The following is a 24645-nucleotide window of genomic DNA, read 5'->3' as shown; positions in this document are numbered from 1 at the left end:
TCGCGAAGAGTCGGACACGACTGAGAGACTTCACTTTCACTTTTCACTTTCATGCATTGGAGAAGGAAATGGCAACCCACTCCAGTGTTCTTGCCTGGAGAATCCCAGGGATGGGGGAGCCTGGTGGACTGCCGTCTATGGGGTCACACAGAGTCGGACACGACTAAAGTGACTTAGCAGCAGCAGCAGCAGGCCTTCTTGGTGAACACAGCTAGGAAATATATGTATATATGTAATTTTATATATGTTCATATGTGTGCATATAACCATGAGTTTGCACCAGTATTTTTGATTCCAGTTTAACACCAAATAGTCATTTTCGTTTTCTCCCTTGTCATATGTGTAACTCTTCTTTCCAACAGTGAGGAATCGGTTTCTCATTGTCCTTCATGTGCTTGTTGTTTGATCTGTCCACATTCTTGCCATCTTCTTCCACTTGCCCTCGGTCACCTCCTCACCCACTCGACTCTGACACAGCCCGCCAGGTCACAGCATCTCCCTCACAGTGAGCCAAACCCCGTGCACATCTTTGGAATATAAACACTCTTTCTTCTGTGAAACTTTGCAGTCTTTGTTGTTCTTTGTTTATATTGTTTATTGATTCTTAATAATAAGAGTTTGACACTGTTAATTTTGGGGGGAAATTTTTATATCCTACCCTTCTTTCCTCAGTTAAAGCTGCTTGAGATCAGGCACTGTGTCATGGCCTTCTACGGTATCCTTTTTAGCACCAAGCTTAATGCCTAGTCAATTCTCACTTAAAGGAATGGTTACATTGCACTGTAGCTGTGGTGATGCTTTCTAGGTGTGGGTCATTGAATGACAGACTTAGAAGAGTTTACACTTTATTGTTTATTTTCTTGATAGCTTATTATAACTTAAATTTCCAAATGAATATTATATTTAAATTTAATTGATGAACAGAGTTATTTTAAAATGACTCCATCATTGAAATATACTTTTGGAGCTCCTTTTTAAATTTCTTTTAGAAATAGATTAATAGCCATCTAAGAAGTCAGTTTCAGTATTTTGCATCATACCTATGTTGTCCTAGTCGTAATCAGTTTAGTCAGTTGTTTACCAGCTGTTTACAAACAGTTTAGTAAACTGTTTACCAATTTACCAGACTTGGACTGGGCAAGTTTTGGATATTTCCAGAAGTTATATCTACTTAAAAATAAAAATTTGCCACCATCAAACATATTCAGAATATGCGCTTGCTTTGAAGATAGTTCCAGGAGAGAAATTTCAGAAATATTTAAGATGAAGTAGCATAATGTGTGGAGAAGGCAATGGCACCCCATTCCAAAACTCTTGCCTAGAAAATCCCATGGACGGAGGAGCCTGGTAGGCTGCAGTCCATGGGGTTGCTAGGAGTCGGACTCAACTGAGCGACTTCACTTTCACTTTTCACTTTGATGCATTGGAGAAGGAAATGGCAACCCATTTCCAGTGTTCTTGCCTGGAGAATCCCAGGGACGAGGGAGCCTGGTGGCCTGCCGTCTGTGGGGTCGCACAGAGTTGGACATAACTGACGCAACTTAGCAGCAGCAGCAGCATAATGTGAAGTCTTTTTAGAAAACAACTTTGAAGAAAATAGTCATTTAAAAATTTTTTTAAGTTAGTTTTAATATGTTTGCCTTTTTAAATTAATTTCGTTAGTTACCCCTTGTATTTGAGATATGAATCCTGCCTTTAAATATGTTACCAGTTTTATTAAATAACTATGACCATTTTCATCTCTGAGCAGAGGATCTGGGGTAGGGATAAAAATAACAAACTTCTACTATGTTATTTCTATACTGTATGCTTTTTTTTTTTACAGTGAGCATATTATTTATAAAAACTAATACAAATTTGATTGACAAAATTTAGTAACTTGTAGAAAGAGTAACGTGATTCATGGCTCTTTGATAGAGATTTAAACTGAATTATAGGAGGATACTAGAATCTACAGAAATGTTATTATTGATGACTTGGCTTCCAGGGTCTGTGAATCTGCATTGTATGTAAAGCTGTATGTTACCTGTGTTTTTCAGGAAAAGTGTCCATAGCTTTCATTAGATTTTTTAAAAGGTACTAGACTCAGAGTTGAAGAATCGCTACCACAGAGTGAAATCCTTTTAGGACATGAATAACTTAACCCTCTTTATACGAGATTAAAATATGCCCACATCCCAAACCATCTTTTATAGCCAACATTTTTAGTAAATTCTACTGCATTTTCCTACAATTAAAAAAGGTTCACATATTAGAATCTTGCTGATCTGATTTTTTTTTTTTCCAACCTTTTGAAGGTTTCTTGTTCTCCAGAAGGTCTGAAGGTTTGGGTTCAGGATACTTCATATTTGTGTAGTCGGGCCGGGCAGGTCCTCCCTGTGAGTATTCAGATGAATGGGTGGATTCACGATGGAAACCTGCTCTGCCCATCATGTTGGGACTTCTGCGAGCTCTGTCCTCCAGAAACAGATCCTCCAGCTGTTAACCTGACTCGAGCACTACCCCTGGGTGAGTAGTCTCTTTGGTTAGAGTAGAGAGGGACTTTTCTTGGAAGATGTTGAAAATTCCCCACAAGGAAGCTCTAAAACAGGTTGTGCATCTTCTCTTCTAATTGCAGTTTTATGGGAAGATCTCCTTCCCTTCATTGTTAGAAATCAAAGGTAGGTAGACCTGACGTGGGAGAAGGCAATGGCAACTCACTCCAGTACTCTTGCCTGGCAAATTCCATGGACGGAGGAGCCCGGTAGGCTGCAGTCCATGGGGTCGCACAGAGTCGGACACGACTGAGCGACTTCACTTTCACTTTTCACTCTCATGCATTGGAGAAGGAAATGGCAACCCACTCCAGTGTTCTTGCCTGGAGGATCACAGGTACAGGGGAGCCTGGTGGGCTGCCGTCTATGGGGTCGCACAGAGTTGGACATGACTGAAGTGACTTAGCAGCAGCAGCAGACTTGACAGGTTACTTCAGTAAGAGCGAGAATGAGGAAACTTTGTATGCAGAGAACCTCTGACTGGCACAAAAAATTCCCTGACAGTTATAAAAAGTTAATGTTTCAGCCATTCATTTTGAAATTAAGAGTAAAAATTCTGTTCATTGAGTACAAAAAAGCAGTTAAATATATTTTAGTTGTATTATAACTAGGTGAGATGAAAGAATGGGAAAGACACTGGAAAATGTTCTAAGATGGGATTGACATGTCCACAAAGAAGAGATAGGTGCAAGGAGATGCAGATACACAATGAGATAGAAAGACAGGCTGGCAAAGACAGTGGTTTTCATTGAAGGATATTTTACTCATTCTGTGAGACTCCAGAGAGTAGAATTGAGACTAATAAAATGAAGTTGTAGGGAGATAGATTCAGTAAAATCATTCAGAACCAGGAGAGGAATAGAAGGGACTGTCTTGAGAAGAGTGCCTTCCCTGTTAATGAAGATGTGCAAACTGAGGCTGATGACCTGTTTCTAAGAGTTATAAAAGCAAAATTCATGAACTCTCAACGAAAGCTTTGACCTATGGTCTGTGATATTTTATTAAATTATTTATGAAATTTTATGACTTTGGTGTTGGGGAAGACTCTTAAGAGTCCCTTGGACTGCAAGGAAATCCAACCAGTCCATCCTAAAGGAGATCAGTCCTGGGTGTTCATTGGAAGGACTGATGTTGAGGCTGAAACTCCAATACTTTGGCCACCTCATGCAAAGAGCTGACTCATTGGAAAAGACCCTGATGCTGGGAAAGATTGAGGGCAGGAGAAGGGGACGACAGAGGATGAGATGGTTGGATGGCATCATCAACTCAATGGACATGGGTATGGGTGGACTCTGGGAGTTGGTGATGGACAGGGAGGCCTGGCGTGCTGCGGTTCATGGTGTTGCCAAGAATCGGACATGACTGAGAGACTGAACTGAACTGATGACAGTTTGACATTTTGAAATAGGCCATGTTTCATTTTCTCAGCTGGAGGCATTTTTTAAATGGAATTATATAGTCCTTTGTTGGTTTTGTAGTTTGGTTTTAAATAGAGGGCTACGTTCACTTTATAGCTCAAAGTTGCTTTATCTCTAAAATTTAATTTTTTTCTTTCCCACATTCTGAGAGCTTTATCAAGACATGGCTACAAGTAGAGGGTGAGTTTGGGGATCTGAATACTTGTGTTAGGGGTGCTCAAGACCACCCTAGATTTCGTGACTCTCTAGGACTCTACTTGCACCCATGGTGCTGTGTTGTATTTTCTATGGACTGTGTTGTGATTTCTTCCTGTTAACTGGTTCTGTAAGGAAGCATGCTCAAAAAAGGATTGTTACCTCTAAATAAATCACTACCACAATTTTGGAAAATGTATAAAATATTATAAGAATAGATGCCTTTTAGGTGTAGTTTCCATTAGTGAATATGAAAGATTTAGTTCTAAATTCTTTTTTTTAATTTATTTTTTATTGAAGGATAATTGCTTTACAGAATTTTGTTGTTTTCTGTCAAACCTCAGTTTAGTTCTAAATTCTTCCTGATCTCTTCAGATTGTAGAGGTTGTTTTGTTTCCATTTATTAAATGCTGGACCCTTTGCTGAGTGCTCTATGTCTATATCCATGTATTTAATCATCACGAAACCTAATGAGGTAGGAATTATCATTTTACATGTGAGAAAACTAAGGTATAAAGAGATTAAGTGATACATTCACTGTTACAACCAATAAGGTGCAGATCAAAACCCAGATCGGGTAGTTCCATTCATTTTGAAACACCCTCTTTGTATCTTTCCTTTGTAGAGTACTGTCACAGAAAGTGCAGTGTTTTTGAAGGATGACAAATGTTCCAGAGCCACCATTAATGTTTTAATGGTTTTAATATTTTAGCTTGTTAAATTTTAGTACCAACAGCAGATAAACAATAGCTAGTTCATCTCTCCTCCTATTTCCTTTGGCTCAAATTGAGAATGAGGAAATAAAAGGATATGTCTGTGTTATTAGAAACTCCAGGGTCTATTCCTTATTCCAACTAAGACCACTCGTATCTAATGCTTTAGGCCAGAACTAATCCGGTACACGTTTCTGGGGTGATGGAGTTGTTCTATAATCTGTACTGCCCCATACAACAGTCATTAGTCACATGTGACTATTAAATATGTGAAATGTGGCTAGTGTGACTGAGGAACTAAATATTTGTATTTTGGTTAATTTAGATAGCACATATACTTGATGGCTATGTGTATATACACATCTAACTGGTTCACTTTGTTGTACAGTGGAAAGTGACACAACATTATTGTAAAGCAACTATACTCCAATAAAAATTAGTTTAAAAAAATTTTTAAGTCACCAGCAGAATGAGAAACACTTGTGTAAGCCAACCAAAGAAAGACATTTGATCAGGAAGGAAGGAGAGGTTTTATAGTAAATAGAAGACAAAAAAAAAAATCCTAATTGCTACCATCAAAGTGAAGAATGCTATGAAAACCAACAAAGACACAATGAGATGATCAACAATTCCAAAATCCAGTTTTTTAAAGCACCAGTAATATAGTAAAAATTCTAAAAATGTGATCAAGAGAAACATAGGCATGGTAAAAATTTTAAATAAACACATACACATAAATATACACATGCTTTGGAAATGAAAAAGAGTAGGTCCATCTCATGAAAGCTAGAAAATGAATAAAAAAGCATAAGGGTGCTACTATTTCCATCTTAACAGGAAGCCAAGTGATAATGTGGAAAGTATATGGAACATGAATAGAGGTTTGCTTATACAGGACCTCAGACAAACTATATAAATAAGTAAGGAGAGGGAAGAAAAGAAGGTGAAACATAATATAGGTTAAATTATCACCTTAAATGGCAGGAGTGTTTTATCTAAATTAGGAAATAGTAGTTTAAGCTTACACTTAAAAAAAAAATTAACTTATGTATTTAATTGGAGGCTAATTACTTTACAATATTGTAGTGGTTTTTGCCATACCTTGACATGAATCAGCCATGGGTGTGCATGTGTTCTGCATCCTGAACCCCACCTCCCACCTCCCTCCCCATCCCATCCTGCAGTAACCATCAAAGATTAAAACAGGGTTGGGGTTGATGGGAAGAATATGATGTAAGACCAAGTTTTTATTATATGTCCTCTTATACTGTTTTTTTCACCCTGACATTTGAATATTTAAAAAACTAAAATAAAAATGCTATTTAATCAGTAGGATTTAAAACAATAAAGTCAAACTGGTTACATTTAACATGGTTTGACAAAGTGCCTTCTAATCTGACTTTATCTGACTAATTTTGCCATTAAAGAGGCAAAATAACACATTCATCGATTGTAGCCATAGCTCAAAGTTGTCTTTATTGTGTATTGTGTAGTCTAATGAATATTTGCTGGTATTTAGAGGCTACTTTTTATTGCATTTCACCTAAAATATGTCATTAAAAAAGAAATGCCTATTGCAGGGCAGGAATAGAGATGCAGATGTAGAGAATGGATTTGTGCACATGGAGGGGAAAGAGAGGGTGGGAATAATTTAGAGAGTAGCATTGACATATATACCGTACCATGTGTAAAATAGATATACTTCCATATATACTACTTGGAAGCTGCTGTATAACACAGGGAGCTCAGCTTGGTGCTCAGGGATGGCCTACAAGGGTGGGATGGGGAGGGGAGGGAGGCTTGAGAGGGAGGGAATGTATGTATACATACAGCCAATTCACATTGTTGTATAGCAGAGACTAACACAATGTTGTAAAGCAATTATATGCCAATTAAAAAAAAAATCAGCGGGCTTCCCTAGTGGCTCATTGGTAAATAATCTGCCTGCAACTGCAGGGGACACAGGTCCAGGAAGATCCCACATGCCGCAGAGCAACTAAGCCCATGTCCCGCAACTCCTGAGCCTGCACCCTAGAGCCTGTGCTTCACAACAAGAGAAACCACTGCAATGAGAAGCCCATGCACCACAACTATAATAGAGAGTAGCCCCTACTCACCGCAGCTAGAGAAAAGCTCATGCAGCAACGAAGACTCAGCACAATATATAAATAAATTATATATATAAATAAATAAAATTATATATATATTAAAAAATCAGCAAATGATAGTCCATGCCCCCCCCCCACAAAAAAAGTGTGTTTATTGCAAAAAGAAGAAAGAACAGTAAAAGTTACTTTAAATAAATTTAAATAGCACATATAGCTATCAGACATATTGGACAGTGCGGAGAAGGCAATGGCAACCCACTCCAGTACTCTTGCCTGGAAAATCGCATGGACAAGGAGCCTGGTAGGCTGCAGTCCATGGGGTCACAAAGAGTCGGACACGACTGAGCGACTTCACTTTCACTTTTGACTTCACTTTCACTTTCACTTTTCACTTTTATGCATTGGAGAAGGAAATGGCAACCCACTCCAGTGTTCTTGCCTGGAGAATCCCAGGGACGGGGCAGCCTGGTGGGCTGCTGTCTATGGGGTTGCACAGAGCCAGACACGACTGAAGCGACTTAGCAGCAGCAGCAGCAGCTCTAGGTCAGAAGTTCAAACTTGCATAAGATGCAAACTTTAGCATGCATCAAAATCGTGTTAAAACACAGATTGCTAGGAATTACCGCTGAGTTTCTGATTCAGAAGATCTGGGTTGGAGTCTTGAGAATTTGCGTTTTTAACAAGTTCCCATGTGAGACTGATGTTGTTGATCCAAATGCCGCACTTTGAGAAGGATTGATTTTTAATTGTCAGCTGTTCCATTGGGAAAGAATATAAGTTCCCCATGGTTTACCTGAATTATATACAATGAAATAATTTTTTAAAATGCTTATTTCACATTGTTTAGTTCTCAGAAAAACATCCGTTTTTCTGAGCAACTTATATAAATTAAAATATACTCCTGCTACCAAAAACCTGTAAAATCTTCTGCTGTTTCCAAATTAAGCCTGGGGTGATATGGATAGATGGGTAGATATTTAGAGATTGGGAAACATATGTCCTGTTTTGCCTGGGATGGTCCATTATGATTGTTATTATTTATGATTGCATTAAAATAATCAAAGAGAACAATTTAGTTGATCAAAGAAAATTTTATTTCACATAGGTAGTCTCTAAGGAATCCAGAGAACTGTAAAATAAAAGGTCTATAAGCAGGAAATAAGGAAGAAATACTCAGCTTAGGTTGATGGGCTGACGTTAGTATCTAACCTTATTTAGAAAGATCAAGGAAACAAGTATAGAGCCCAGAGTTGACTTGGTGGTTGGAGATTGGCTGACTGGATATGCTGTGGTTCTGGTCAAGTGGAGCATTTACACAAACATGAAAGTTATCTAAGTTTTAGTTTGATGAGTTATCTAAGTTTAGTTTCCATCTTGAGACTCAAAATTTATTTCAACACTTATTTCAAAATGTCCTGATATGGAATGATAAATTTTGTGGTCACCCTACTTAGAAGGGACAAGGGAGAATAGATGAGAGTCCTGCATCCCATGTTGAAATAGCCAAGAATTTAATTTACTTTTCCTGTGTAGTATCTTTAGCTTTACCAGGATACCACTACCCTGAGACACCTTTATTGTTTCTTGGGTGCTGTTTTTGAACCTTGATAGGGTAGGCATATCTTTTCTCCTGCATAAATATTTTGTTCTTTTTCTATAAACATAAAAGACTGCCTATCTCGATTTCAGGAAGTCACTCTTGATTCTACTCTCAGAGGTTGTCGTTCTTCACCTTTTAATAATTAACTTTACTCATTTGTCAATATTTTGTCAATATTGTTTTTTCCAAAAATGTCTATGGAAAATCAATTTTTTGTTTTCAACCCTAGATCTCTGTTCCTGTTCCTCTAGCCTGGTGGTCACCCTCTGGCTTCTGCTAGGCAATCTATTTCCTCTGCTGGCTGGATTTCTTCTGTGCGTATGGCATTAGGAATGGAAAAGTGAATTCTAAAGACATTCCTTTGTGTCATGTTCCTCTGAACAAAGCACAAAATCTGGCGCGTGCCAGCCTGTGTGGATGGTGGAAGTGGCATTCCTGACTTTGGCTTGGAAGTGTGGACCACAATCAGATCCTGAAGCAGAGCTTCACAGCAGTCACTCCTCATCAGCAACCCAGCAGCCTCAAAGTTTGGAGGAGAAGGATTTCCAAGTCTCCAAGTCTCTTTACATTTCAGGATATATAACCTTCTTGAAATTTTCCTTTGAAAGTGGGATAAAAGATGAAGATTTCAGTGATTACATACCTCAGCATTTCCATTAACCTAAAACAATGGGAGAGTTCATCTCTGCTGCAATAATTTAAAGAACAGCTAATTGTTGCAAGATTATAAGTTGTGGACCCTGTCCTCAAAAGTATAAATTGTCCTTTGACTTACAGAAAATAATTTGATTTCTACATCAACTATTATACCTAGTTTAAATTTAATGACTGTACATCGTATACCTAAATCATTGTTCTAATGAGTTTTTTTTTTAATTTTTGTTTTGCTAAATCTTATGATTTAACCTTTTTCAAACCAGCTGTGTGGCAGTTTCCTGCTGAACCATTATGTGGTGGTAGCCCTCTTCTAGCTATATCCATACTCACTGATCTTCAGAGAGCAGCTTCCAGTTGTATTCTCCATTAGTTTAATAATGACTTGAAAAACTGGGAAGCAGAGGGAGAAAAATATTCTGCCCTGTGAATCATTGAAGACATGCAAATTGAATAAAACCTAATTATATGTTTTTCAGATAATAGTTATGACAACTGCTATCCAACAAGAATAGAACTTTCCTTTTTGACAAATGAAGATAAAAAGAAATTCTGGTATAGACAGGGATGCAGTTATTTTTAGGTTGGCTTAGAAACTGTTAGGTTTGGAGGAGCCTGGTAGGCTGCAGTCCATGGGGTCGCAAAGAGTCGGACACTACTGAGCGACTTCATTTTCACTTTTCACTTTCATGCATTGGAGAAGGAAATGGCAACCCACTCCAGTGTTCTTGCCTGGAGAATCCCAGGGACGGGGGAGCCTGGTGGGCTGCCGTCTATGGGGTCGCACAGAGTCAGACACGGCTGAAGCGACTTAGCAGCAGCAGCAGCAGTAAAGTGTAGGTTTGGTGTAGAGCCTATCCAGTAGGGTCCACTTTACCACACAGCGTATGACTTAGTCCATAGAAATCAGAAGATTGCCTTTGTAATGTCCTTTACCTCTTGTATTTGACACTCTTTATGTCACCCATTGATTCTGGTTCCCAGAAGCAATTCTGCCATGATACCAGAGCTGCCCAACCCTACTTAGTAATCCCAATGTGAAATTCTTTAATAATGAATGATGTCCAGTTTTTCTTGAAAAAAGAAACTTCATGAGCTCTAAAGCTATGAAGTCCTATGGCATTATAAACGTAGCCCTTGAACAAACATTAATTCATTAATTGGTTGGCCCTGTAATTCAGCGTACAGTTATCAAGTATTCAGTTTAAGAAATTGTGCTAAGTGAACAAACAGCATAATTACTAAGAAATAATTCCAACCTACTATTTGGCACTGGAGTCAAACAGCAACTCCAGCATAAAGGAAAGTCACCTCTTTTTTTTTTAGGTGCATATATTTAAAATACTTATCTGCCTACAATTTTAAATTGGAGGTTTTTGTCTTTGTGAAATGCTGGGAGTCTCTAGCATAGCCAGCCTCAACTGAAGAAGAGCTAATAATAATGGTGTTTCTGCCTTTGTCCTGCATACTTTAAATCATGCAAATCAGAAAAATGTAGAGTATATTTTTAAAGAAAGTTATAAATCTAAGCATATATACCTAATGTGATTATGAATCATTGCAAAGTTATATAAATAATTTTACCAAAAATAATATGGATTAATAATATATTTGAGACTCACAGTGATAGGTTCAGTTATATTTTGACTGTTGTGCAGTAATCCCATTTAGGTAGTATTGTTTCTGAGCATGGTGCTTTTTATACTTGAAATATATTTTTGCTTTATTTTTATTGATATAATTATATTTGCACTAATGAATTTCTGAAGAAGATATTATAGATGACATTTTTTCTATCTATATTTGTTAAGCTTGGCATCTGGTAGCCCAGTGTTTCCTCTGCACAAATGTAGAATCTGATACAGTATAATGTTAAGAAATCTTGAATTTTTGAGGGTAACTAACTGTGCTGGTGTCTTCCTTCCTCCTCAGCAAGTTTTGAAAATGGTTGCTTGTCACTGATTGTGCATAGTATACTCAATGAAGATTTAGAAAGCCACTGAACATTTAAGAAATTTTAAAAGGCATAGTTTAGTCACTTAGTAGATGATGAAATTCTAAAACAATATTCTAAAAACAAAAATTTTTAAGTCTGAAATTTCAGTGCAGAATTAGTGGACTGTAATTCAGCTTTGAACTGAAGAACTTGAAATGACCTAAATGTCAGTATCCTGTGACAGGTGATTCCGTTTATGTTTGCAAAACCAGTTCACAGAGAGACTGCGGCCTTGGTGGAGGGAGGTGGGGCAGTAGCTAATCTGATGATAGCAGACTGAAGTCCCTTTCTGATTCAGAAGGGGCCAAGTGCTTATAAAAACTGACTACCTCAGTTTTCATTTCAGACTTAAGTTCATTTTGATAGTATTAAGGTCCCAATGTCAAAATTAACAAGTGAATTTATCTCTCAGGTTTTCAAGAACAGAATTTATAGGAAGGAAGCAAAAGCCATGTCGTTAGACTTGAGCTGACAGCTTTAAAGAAACTGACAAGCAGTTAGGTAGTCTTAGTATAGATCTCTCTGTATTCTCCTGAAAAACATCTTTTCCTAAAAATGTTATAAGTTATGCTTAAAGTTAGTTTCAGCCTAATATATTGGCTAAGAATTTATCAATATTTGAAAGTGAAACATAATGAAGTTTAAATAGTTTTAAGAAGATACATAAATAAGTATTCTGGAGTATTCCATAAAATTTTATCAATATTCAATATTAGAAGACTCACTGATTGAGACCATCTGTAAAATGACCATATGCTGTCTCAGAATCTCTCCAGCTCTAATACTCTGTGACTGATACTCGTGCAGAATTGCTTGGTCACTGCTGGCTCTGGCCTGCTTCCTGGAGTATGCCAGCTTACATCCCCGTCGTGTTCGTTGCAGTGTCCCGCGCTCAGTGCCTTAGCACTGTCTTTGTCCTTGGACGCTGAATGGAGAGAGAAGAGGGTGTTTGAGTAATCTTGGCAGGATGAGGTGGACTTCAGTCACAGCCCCACAGACCTCTTTCATAGTTGGCACCTGTCATCCGTGCCAGGTCCTTGCAGCCCAAGAGGACTAATGTATTTTAATAAAGTCTGTGTTACTTGTTCTGAAGAAAGAACTTACCTGAAAGGATGACCTTTTTTTGATACATTTAGTCAGGGTTGGGGAGGGAGTGGTGAATTATTTTCTTTTTGTTTACATTTTTAATAAAGTAGATTTAAGAACTAATCTTTATTTATGGTATTTAACTTTAAGTGTAATATATTACCTAGAAAAAACAAAGCTTTAATAAAAATGGAAACTAATTTGCATCTTGTCTTTACTTAACACCATCAATTTTTTTTTGGAATGATTTATAAACATTTATTAAAATAGAAAGCTGGAGAATTTCCTGGGGGTCCAATGGTTAGGGCTGAGCTGAAGCTAGGATCCCAAAAGCTGTGCAGAGCAGCAGCCAGTGAGTAGTTGTTTGCTCTTGTATCCCATGGGCATCCATCTGGCTGCCTGTTATGTCTGACTGGTATCATAAACACCCTTGAAATCTTCAGGGCAACAAACATCTTTGGTTAGAACTCCTGGTTCCCTGCATTGTAGTCACTACCTCTCTTCACACCCCAAAGAAATTATCCATAGAAAAAAATATGTACCCATCATAAAAGTCAGGCCAACTGCTTTTGACAGGTCAAGGATTCAAGTTCACCTCTTCAACTTCCAGTCAAGTCTGCTTAACAGCTGTCTGCTCATAGATACAGCATCCAGCTTGAACTTTAAGACCCCAGCAGTAGTTGTCATTCTTCTGGTACACAACTGCCCACCAGAAGCCATGAAAATCCACCATGGAGTCCTGCCTGCCACAGTTCTTAGCAGCAGAGAACAACTCACAGGAACAGCCAGCTTGCAGCCACGAAAGCCGTCAGTTTTTTAAACCAGGTTAGGAGAAGGCAATGGCACCCCACTCCAGTACTTTTACCTAGAAAATCCCATGGATAGAGAAGCCTGGTAGGCTGCAGTCTATGGGGTCGCTAGAGTCGGACAGGACTGAGCGATTTCACTTTCACTTTTCACTTTCATGCATTGGAGAATGAAATGGCAACCCACTCCAGTGTTCTTGCCTGGAGGATCCTAGGGACGAGGGAGCCTGGTGGGCTGCCGTCTGTGGGGTCGCACAGAGTCGGACATGACTGAAGCGACTTAGCAGCAGCAGTGGCAGGAGTACAAACCTCAGATGGTGAAAGAATCTGCAGTCAATGCAAGATGCCTGGGTTCGATCCGTGGGTTGGGAAGATCCCCTGGAGAAGGGAATGGCTACTCACTCCAGTATTCTTGCCTAGAGAATCCCATGAACAGAGAAGCCTGGTGGGTTACTACTATCCTTGGGATTGCAAAGAGTCAGACATGACTGAGCAACCAACACTTTGAGGCGTACAAACACATCCATACACTTCATATGGGGACAATGAGGTGATTATAGTGAAACATAATTCAATTTTTACTTTTAACTGGAGTAATATTGTCCTACTTAAAGACTGGGGACAAATGTTATGTAAACCTATAGGGAATAACCCTCCTCAAATAGTTAAGCAGAAAGAGAGTGGACTAAAACAGTTCAGGGCAGCTGTCTGTAGCTGAGGATGATTCCTGCCCTATGAGTTTCGTGCTGTGAGCCAGGAGTCTCATTGCAAGACCACTCTGTGCGTTCAAGTACCACGCTGTATTTGTGGCTGTCATCGTGGAATGTGATTCTTCATCATAACCTGACTAGTTTGAGAGAACGTACCTGGGGCATGCCTTCATGTGTACACAGAGCCATCTTGCCCTGGGGGCTGGAGCTAAGCACCATGAAATGGACTGAATGTTGCCTGTTTAACCTACTTGCTGAGTAGATCTTATCAGGAAATTTTAATGATAATATTTAGATTTTTAAAAATGTTTTAAGTATTTCATATAAGTACTAAAACTATGTATGGAGTTTAGTATATTATATATTTACTGTATATATATATATATATATATATATATATATATAAAACGATGTACGGAGTTTAGTAAATTATATAAAAAAACTATTCACAGAGTTTAGTAAATCCAATATTATTTGCACAATGTACTGAAGATTAAGCCATCTACACCTCATACATTACCTGTTTACACTCCCTTTTTGTATATTCATAGAATATAGCTTATTTAGTACGTATCATTGCTTCCCTGGTGGCTCAGCTGATAAAGAATCTGCCAGCAATGCAAGAGATCTGGGTTCGATCCCTGGGTTGGAAAGATTTCCTGTAGAAGGGAATGGCTAAGCACTCCAGTATTCTGGCCTGGAGAATTCCATGGACTGTATAGTCCTTGGAGTCACAAAGAATTGGACACAACTGAGCAAATTTCACTTTCAGAAGGTATCATTACATAAACAAGTCTTTTGTCCACACATCTCTGGTAGATACGCTGAAATGGAGAGGTTTATTTAAATCAGCTTGTTAGTGGTCCATCAGAAGTTCATTCTTTAATGTTTAAAATAAACTGGACATATTTGGAGATAGAAGTTCAAATACACCATCTGATATTCTGGTAGATGACCAATACCATTCTCATTTTGTATGTATAGAAATGTTTTGTTCTGCCTGTAGACCTTGGTATATCTTAGATTTAATGCCATTTTCACATCCAATGCCACTAACAGCCAGTTTTTTCAATTTCAACAGAAACATTAGAGACTCAATGTTCTAACGTCGTCGTCTTATTTGAAAATCACAGTCAAGAAGGCTACAGGTTGATAGGAAGAAATTTGACATGTGATTGCACACGCGGGTGTTCATTAGTGTGTACGCAGTGACAGCTCTGCGCATTTGGCTGAGATGAAAATTTACTGTAAGTGGGGTGCTGCAAAGGACAGAGCAAATGCCTCACGCCTCAGCAGCTTGCCAGAGCCTTGACTCTTTAATAGAAGTCAGATGAAACAGGTTATGCCACTGCTCTAAAATGATACTCGTTAGTTGTGAAGCTTAATGCTTGTTATTAAGGCAATGTGTAAAATCTGCATTTCTTACAATAGGTTTGACAAAGGAGTAAAGGGAGAGCCAGTAAGTCTATAGGTGTTACATGATCCTTAGGAATAAGCATCATGGAAAGAAAAATGAAGAAGTGAAATATCTAAGGCAAATCAGTCCTCAGTCTAATTGAGGTGAGTCAGTGGCTTCGCCACTCTGGGATTTTGCCCCAGAACCCCGACATCAGCAGTGTGCCCCATGCCTGGTCTCCACAGATGGGTTTTTACCCTTTCACAGCTTCCCTCCAACCCTAGGCTGTGATCATTCCTCCTCCTGTTTCCCCGTTACCATTTCAAAACAACCTGGTTTTCTCAGGCACATACACATACCGATGTGGTGGTATTATTAACTGGGGGTGGTGGCGAGGGGAATCTTACCCCTCCATCTTTTTCAAGGATCGATTTGAAAAGAGGGAACCAGCAGCTCTCACTAATTTGTCAGAAACCCCTCCCTCTGCAGTTTGCTCCTGCTGTTTTATAGTTTTCATACCATCATTTAATTCCAGGTCTGGAATGAAAGTGCCTGGTGTGGCTGCCGTGCACCATGGCCCAGGAGCCATGGTGGTGAAAATGAGCAGACTAGTGTGTACTGAGCTCAGGAATCGGAGCAGGTCAGCTTCAGAGAGGGCAGGCACTGATCTGGGTGTGGCTTGCAGCTACTCAAGCCAGAAGCATAGATGCAGAAGTTATTAGTGCCCTGGAGAAGGAAATAGCAATCCAATCCAGTATTCTTGCCCAGAGAGTCCCATGGACAGAAGAGTCCGGCAGGCTGCAGTCCATGGGGTCTCAGAGAGTCGGACACAACTGAATGACTGAGCACAGCACAGAGGAAGAAACAGATGGTGAAGGTAAGTCTAAACTCAAGGGAGAATGAAGGCCTAAGAATTGGGTACTAAGAAATGACTCAGGAGGGAAACAGGAGCAAGAGGGTGCATGCAGAATGACCAGGCCACTACTGCTACATGGGGAGGGGCTGCCTTGTGTTTTTGCCTCCAAGGTGTAAGCGCACTTGAGAGTACCTTCTGATGCTTATCGAGGTACTAAATCTAGTGATTGAACATTGAAGTATTTGTTGGGTACTTAAAATGTTCAGCGCATATTTAGCACCAACTCTGGCAGGCACTCTACTGGGAACACAGGAAACCAACAGACATAGTCTTTGTCCTAGAGGTGATGAAGGAGGGGGACAATTAAATGATTGTTTACTCAATACTCTGTAATAACCTGTATGGGAGAAGAGTCTGAAGTAGAACAACTAATCCTTTGCAGGGAGCCATTGCAGACCTCTGCTCACTGTGAAGACAAGGAATATAAACCTTTCTTATACCCTCTGTGCCCCTCAGCCTCCTCCATCCTTACTGCCTCCCCTTACCTACATTAGATCACACGGTCCCCCATTTCACTCTACTGCAGTGGCTCTCAAAGTGTGAACTGTGAGTTCGGTTCATTTGAGTTCAGTCACTCAGTTGTATCTGACTCTGCAACCCCATGGACTGCAGCACACCAGGCTTCCTTATTCATCACCAGCTCCTGGAACTTGCTCAAACTCATGTCCATCAAGTTGGTGATGCCATCCAACCATCTCATCCTCTGTTGTCCCCTTCTCCTCCTGCCTTCAATCTTTCCCAGCATCAGGGTCTTTTCCAATGAATCAGTTCTTTCTATCAGGTGGCCAAAGTATTGGAGTTTCAGCCTCAGCATCAGTCCTTCCAATGAATATTCAGGACTGATTTCCTTTAGGATTGATTGATTTGATCTCCTTGCAGTCCAAGGGACTCTCAAGAGTCTTCTCCAACACCACAGTTCAAAAGCATCAATTCTTCAGCACTCAGCTTTCTTTATGGTCCAACTCTCACATCCATACATCACTACTAGAAAAAACCCTACCTTTGACTAGCTGAACCTTTGTTGGAAAAGTAATGTCTCTGCTTTTTAATATACTGTCTAGGTTTGTTATAGCATTTCTTCCAAAGAGAAAGCATCTTTTAATTTCATGGCTGCAGTCACCATCTGCAGTGATTTTGGAGCCCCAAAAAATTAAGTCTGTCACTGTTTCCATTGTTTCTCCATCTATTTGCCATGAAGTGACTGGACCAGAGGCCATGATCTTAGTTTTCTGAATGTTGGGTTTTCAGCCAACTTTTTCACTCTCCTCTTTCACTTTCATCAAGAGGCTCTTTAGTTCTTCTTCACTTTCTGCCATAAGGATGGTGTCGTCTGCATTTCTGAGGTTATTAATATTTCTCCCAGCAGTCTCAATTCCAACTTTGTGCTTCATCCAGCCTGACATTTCACATGATGTACTCTGATTATAAGTTAAATAATCAAGATGACAATATACAGCCTTGACATACTCCTTTTCCCAATTTTGATCCAGTCTGTTGTTCCATGTCCAGTTCTAACTTTTGCTTCTTGATTTGCATACAGGTTTCTCAAGAGGCAGGTCAGGTGGTCTGGTATTCCCATCCCTAAGAATTTTCCACAGTTTGGCATAGTCAATGAAACAGAAGTAGATGTTCTTCTGGAATTCTCTTGCTTTTTCTATGATCCAGTGGATGTTGGCAATTTGATCTCTGGTTCCTCTGCCTTTTCTAAAACCAGCTTGAACATCTGGCACTTCTTGGTTCACGTACCGTTGAAGCCTGGCTTGGAGAATTTTGATTATTACTTTACTAGTGTGTGAGACAGTGCAATTCTGTGGTAATTTGGACATTCTTTGGCATTGCCTTTCTTTGGGATTGTAATAAAAACTGACCTTTTCCAGTCCCGTGGCCACAGCCGAGTTTTCAAAATTTGCTGGCATATTGAATGCAGTACTTTCATGGCTTCATCTTTTAGGATTTGGAATAGCTCAGCTGGAATTCCATCACCTCCGCTAGCTTTGTTCATAGTGATGTTTTTAAGGCCCACTTGACTTCGCATTCCAGGATGTCTGGCTCTAGGTGAGTGATCACACCATCATTGTTATCTGGGTCATGAAGATCTTTTTTGTATAGTTCTTCTGTGTATTCTTGCCACCTCTTCTGAATATCTTTTGCTTCTTTTAGGTCCATACCATTTCTGTCCTTTATTGTGCCCATCTTTGCAATGATGTTCTTTTATGCTTATTTTTTAAAAAACCAAAAAGAACATCTTTTTGTGGCCCCTGGACCAGCTGTATTCCTCAGAACGCAATTTTTTTTTTTTTTTTTTTTTTTTTTTTGCTGCACTGTGCAGCTTGCAGGATCTTAGTTCCCTGACCAGGATAGAACCAGTCCAGGGAATTCCTATAAAATGCAAATTCTTTGGCCCCATCCCAGATCTGCTGAATCAAAATCTCTAGGATTGGGGCCCTGCAATCTGTGTCATAACAAATCCTCTAATTGATGCTGTTGAAAACTCAAATTTGCAAACTACTGCCCTTAAACTCTCTGGTGCTTCTTACCAAAATCCACTTGGTAAAATCCCAACTTTGGAGGAATCCTATAATCTGCCTTGACCTTACTTATACTAGAGGAGCCCTACTAGGGAAAAACACTAAGCTGATTGTATGTGTACTCAACTGGGTTATGCCCAACAATCTTATCTTCCTCTAGTCACTTTCTCTCCCATGTTCAAGGTTGCCAGAATTAGTGAAGAAAAACCCCAAACCAGGACACACAAATTTTAATTTCATAAGTTCAATTCAGTCACTCAGTCGTGTCTGACTCTTTGCGACCCCATGAATTGCAGCATGCCAGGCCTCCCTGTCCATCACCAACTCCCAGAGTTCACTGAGACTCACGTCCATCGAGTCAGTGATGCCATCTAGCCATCTCATCCTCTGTCGTCCCCTTCTGCTCCTGCCCCCAATCCCTCCCAGCATCAGGGTCTTTTCCAATGAGTCAACTCTTCGCATGAGGTGGCCAAAGTACTGGAGTTTCAGCTTTGGCATCATTCCTTCCAAAGAAATCCCAGGGCTGATCTCCTTCAGAATAGACTGGTTGGATCTCCTTGCAGACCAAGGGACTCTCAAGAGTCTTCTTCAACACCACAGTTCAAAAGCATCAATTCTTCAGTGCTCAGCTTTCTTCACAGTCCAACTCTCACATCCATACATGACCACAGGAAAAACCATAGCCTTGACTAGATGGACCTTTGTTGGCAAAGTAATGTCTCTGCTTTTGAATATGCTATCTAGGTTGGTCATAACTTTCCTTCCAAGGAGTAAGCGTCTTTTAATTTCACGGCTGCAGTCACCATCTGCAGTGATTTTGGAGCCCAGAAAAATAAAGTCTGACACTGTTTCCACTGTTTCCCCATCTATTTCCCATGAAATGATGGGACCAGATGCCATGATCGTTGTTTTCTGAATGTTGAGTTTTAAGCCAACTTTTTCACTCTCCACTTTCATCAAGAGGCTTTTGAGTTCCTCTTCACTTTCTGCCCTAAGGGTGGTGTCATCTGCATATCTGAGGTGACTGATATATCTCCCGGCAATCTTGATTCCAGCTTGTGCTTTTTCCAGCCCAGTGTTTCTCATGATGTACTCTGCATATAAGTTAAATAAACAGGGTGACAGTATACAGCCTTGACGAACTCCTTTTCCTATTTGAACCAGTCTGTCATTCCATGTCCAGTTCTAACTGTTGCTTCCTGACCTGCATATAGGTTTCTCAAGAGGCAGGTCAGGTAGTCTGGTATTCCCCTCTTTCAGAATTTTCCACAGTTTATTGTGATCCACACAGTCAAAGGCTTTGGCATACTCAATAAAGCAGAAATAGAGGTTTTTCTGGAACTCTCTTGCTTTTTCCGTGATCCAGCAGATGTTGGCAATTTGATCTCCAGTTCCTCTGCCTTTTCTAAAGCCAGCTTGAACATCAGGAAGTTCACGGTTCACATATTGCTGAAGCCTGGCTTGGAGAATTTTGAGCATTACTTTACTAGCATGTGAGATGAGTGCAATTGTGTGGTAGTTTGAGCATTCTTTGGCATTGCCTTTCTTTGGGATTGGAATGAAAACTGACCTTTCCCAGTCCTGTGGCCACTGCTGAGTTTTCCAGATTTGCTGGCATATTGAGTGCAGCACTTTCACAGCATCATCTTTCAGGATTTGGAATAGCTCAACTGGAATTCCATCACCTCCACTAGCTTTGTTTGTAGTGATGCTTTCTAAGGCCCACTTAACTTCACATTCCAGGATGTCTGGCTCTAGGTCAGTGATCACACCATCATGATTATCTGGGTTGTGAAGATCTTTTTTGTACAGTTCTTCTGTGTATTCTTGCCACCTCTTCTTAATATCCTCTGCTTCTCTTAGGACCATACCATTTCTGTGCTTTATCGAGCCCATCTTTGCATGAAATGTTCCCTTGATATCTCTAATTTTCTTGAAGAGATCCCTAGTCTTTCCCATTCTGTTGTTTTCCTCTATTTCTTTGCATTGATCGCTGAGGAAGGCTTTCTTATCTCTTGCTATTCCTTGGAACTCTGCATTCAGTTGTTTATATCTTTCCTTTTCTCCTTTGCTTTATTTAATTATTATTTAATTTCAAATAATCATATACTAAAAAATTATTTGCAGGTGTCAACTACAAATTGGCACTTACCAAGAGCATTGCTAATGACTGAACAACCAAGGCATTTGCCATCTGCCTGTATGCAGACTGAACCCTGTGCTGCTATAGCTGTTGACCTTTAAATACCCCTGACTGAGTTCAGGGTGGAGTGAGGCACTCTGTGCTCCAGGGAATCTGGTGGGGCAGGTCTTTAGATAGTTGGATGTTTTTAGGAATAGATTTTATGATCTCAATCCTTGTATCTCCTCTTATCTAGAGAAGCACTAAATCCGTTCAAGGTGACATCAGATCCTCATGACTAACAAAAAAACCTTTTGTAAAATGAGGGCTGCTTAATGGTATTGAACTACCCACCGCCAACCCACCCCCCTGCCTGTTAACCAAAGCTGCTTTGGAGCAGTCTCTCAGAACTATCTGAGATGCTGCCTCCAGGCTGCAATCCTCGTGTTGCCCCAAATAAAACTTAACTAACAACTCAAGTTGTGCATCTTTTTTAGTCGACACTTCTATCTGACAGAATGTGGTCCACTGGAGAAGGGAATGGCAAACCACTTCAGTATTCTTGCCTTGAGAACCCCATGAACACTATGAAAAGGCAAAATGATAGGATACTGAAAGAGAAACTCCCCAGGTCAGTAGGTGCCCAATATGCTACTGGAGATCAGTGGAGAAATAACTCCAGAAAGAATGAAGGGATGGAGCCAAAGCAAAAAGAATACCCAGTTGTGGATGTGACTGGTGATAGAAGCAAGGTCTGATGCTGTAAAGAGCAATATTGCATAGGAACCTGGAATGTCAGGTCCATGAATCAAGGCAAATTGGAAGTGGTCAAATAAGAGATGGCATGAGTGAATGTCGACATTCTAGGAATCAGCGAACTAAAATGGACTGGAATGGGTGAATTTAACTCAGATGACCATTATATCTACTACTGCGGGCAGGAATCCCTCAGAAGAAATGGAGTGGCCATCATGGTTAACAAAAGAGTCTGAAATGCAATACTTGGATGCAATCTCAAAAACGACAGAATGATCTCTGTTTGTTTCCAAGGCAAGCCATTCAATATCACAGTAATCCAAGTCTATGCCCCAACCAGTAATGCTGAAGAAGATGAAGTTGAAGGGTTCTATGAAGACCTACAAGACCTTTTAGAACTAACACCCAAAAAAGATGTCCTTTTCATTATAGGGGACTGGAATGCAAAAGTAGGAAGTCAAGAAACACCTGGAGTAACAGGCAAATTTGGCCTTGGAATATGGAATGAAGCAGGGCAAAGACTAATAGAGTTTTGCCAGGAAAATGTACTGGTCATAACAAACACCCTCTTCCAACAACACAAGAGAAGACTGTACACATGGACATCACCAGATGGTCAACACCAAAATCAGATTGATTATATTCTTTGCAGCCAAATATGGAGAAGCTCTATACAGTCAGCAAAAACAAGACCAGGAGCTGACTGTGGCTCAGACCATAAACTCCTTATTGCCAAATTCAGACTTAAATTGAAGAAAGTAGGGAAAACCACTAGACCATTCAGGTATGACCTAAATCAAATCCCTTATGATTATACAGTGGAAGTGAAAAATAGATTTAAGGGCCTAGATCTGATAGATAGAGTGCCTGATGAACTATGGAATGAGGTTCGTGACATTGTACAGGAGACAGGGATCAAGACCATCCTCATAGAAAAGAAATGCAAAAAAGCAAAATGGCTGTCTGGGGAGGCCTTACAAATAGCTGTGAGAAGAAGAGAAGCGAAAAGCAAAGGAGAAAAGGAAAGATATAAGCATCTGAATGCAGAGTTCCAAAGAATAGCAAGAAGAGATAAGAAAGCCTTCTTCAGCGATCAATGCAAAGAAATAGAGGAAAACAACAGAATGGGTAAGACTAGGGATCTCTTCAAGAAAATCAGAGATACCAAAGGAACATTTCATGCAAAGATGGGCTCGATAAAGGACAGAAATGGTATGGACCTAACAGAAGCAGAAGATATTAAGATGAGGTGGCAAGAAGAACTGTACAAAAAAGATCTTCATGACCCAGATAATCATGATGGTGTGATCACTGACCTAGAGCCAGACATCCTGGCATGTGAAGTCAAGTGGGCCTTAGAAAGCATCACTACGAACAAAGCTAGTGGAGGTGATGGAATTCCAGTTGAGCTATTCCAAATCCTGAAAGATGATGCTGTGAAAGTGCTGCACTCAATATGCCAGCAAATCTGGAAAACTCAGCAGTGGCCACAGGACTGGGAAAGGTCAGTTTTCATTCCAATCCCAAAGAAAGGCAATGCCAAAGAATGCTCAAACTACCACACAATTGCACTCATCTCACATGCTAGTAAAGTAATGCTCAAAATTCTCCAAGCCAGGCTTCAGCAATATGTGAACCATGAACTTCCTGATGTTCAAGATGGTTTTAGAAAAGGCAGAGGAACCAGAGATCAAATTGCCAACATCCGCTGGATCACGGAAAAAGCAAGAGAGTTCCAGAAAAACCTCTATTTCTGCTTTATTGAGTATGCCAAAGCCTTTGACTGTGTGGATCACAATAAACTGTGGAAAATTCTGAAAGAGATGGGAAAACCAGACCACCTGATCTGCCTCATGAGAAGTTTGTATGCAGGTCAGGAAGCAACAGTTAGAACTGGACATGGAACAATAGACTGGTTCCAAATAGGAAAAGGAGTACATCAAGGCTGTATATTGTCACCCTGCTTATTTAACTTCTACGCAGAGTACATCATGAGAAACACTGGACTGGAAGAAACACAAGCTGGAATCAAGATTGCTGGGAGAAATATGAATCACCTCAGATATGCAGATGACACCACCCTTATGGCAGAAAGTGAAGAGGAACTCAAAAGCCTCTTGATGAAAGGGAAAGTGGAGAGTGAAAAAGTTGGCTTAAAGCTCAACATTCAGAAAATGAAGATCATGGCATCCGGTCCCACCACTTCATGGGAAATAGATGGGGAAACAGTGGAAACAGTGTCAGACTTTATTTTTCTGGGCTCCAAAATCACTACAGATGGTCACTGCAGCCATGAAATTAAAACACTTACTCCTTGGAAGGAAAGTTATGACCAACCTAGATAGCATATTCAAAAGCAGAGACATTAATTTGCCAACAAAGGTCCATCTAGTCAAGGCTATGGTTTTTCCAATGGTCATGTATGGATGTGAGAGTTGGACTGTGAAGAAAGCTGAGTGCTGAAGAATTGATGTTTTTGAACTGTGGTGTTGGAGAAGACTCTTGAGAGTCCCTTGGACTGCAAGGAGATCCAACCAGTCCATTCTGAAGGAGATCAGCCCTGGGATTTCTTTGGAAGGAATGATGCTAAAGCTGAAACTCCAGTACTTTGGCCACCTCATGCGAAGAGTTGATTCATTGGAAAAGACCCTGATGCTGGGAGGGATTGGGGGCAAGAGGAGAAGGGGACGACAGAGGATGAGATGGCTGGATGGCATCACTGACTCGATGGACGTGAGTCTCAGTGAACTCTGGGAGTTGGTGATGACAGGGAGGCCTGGCGTGCTGCGATTCATGGGGTCACAAAGAGTCGGACACGACTGAGTGACTGATCTGATCTATCTGAAATTCACATTTCACTGAGCAACTTGTATTTTTATTTGCTAAAGCTAGCAACTCTAACTAGGAGATGTATATATAATCAGTATGCAGGCAGTTGGGAAGCGAGCAAGCACAGGATGAAGCCAACAGTGAAACCATGTCAGTCCTTGTTGCCTCTGACCTTGATTGTACAGATGTCCTGGAGAAGCTAGGACCCTCCAGCACGAACTAAACACACACACACCTGGCCCAAATGCCAGAGATGCTCCAGGAGGATTCAAAGGAAA

At 40.1% G+C, this 24645-nt stretch overlaps 1 protein-coding gene across 3 annotated transcripts in view; it reads left to right on the top strand.

Moving 5' to 3' along the window:
* LMLN (leishmanolysin like peptidase) overlaps positions 1 to 9697 on the top strand; it is a 48684-nt gene extending 38987 nt beyond the window's left edge. For 2 of the 3 annotated variants that reach the window (XM_055568490.1, XM_055568492.1), the window contains 2 exons: positions 2298 to 2508; positions 8798 to 9697. In XM_055568490.1, coding sequence (XP_055424465.1) covers positions 2298 to 2508; positions 8798 to 8898 — 312 coding nt within the window. In that variant the 3' untranslated portion in view covers positions 8899 to 9697. The remainder of the gene's footprint in view (positions 1 to 2297; positions 2509 to 8797) is intronic. The other variant, XM_055568493.1, reaches the window with a different exon arrangement.
* Positions 9698 to 24645: the final 14948 nt, after the last annotated feature.

This window comes from Bubalus kerabau, chromosome 2 (genome assembly GCF_029407905.1).
Source record: "Bubalus kerabau isolate K-KA32 ecotype Philippines breed swamp buffalo chromosome 2, PCC_UOA_SB_1v2, whole genome shotgun sequence".
Lineage (NCBI taxonomy): Eukaryota > Metazoa > Chordata > Mammalia > Artiodactyla > Bovidae > Bubalus > Bubalus kerabau.
The sequence above is the reverse complement of the archived record's forward strand: the minus strand, read 5'-3'. Positions and strand labels throughout refer to the sequence as shown.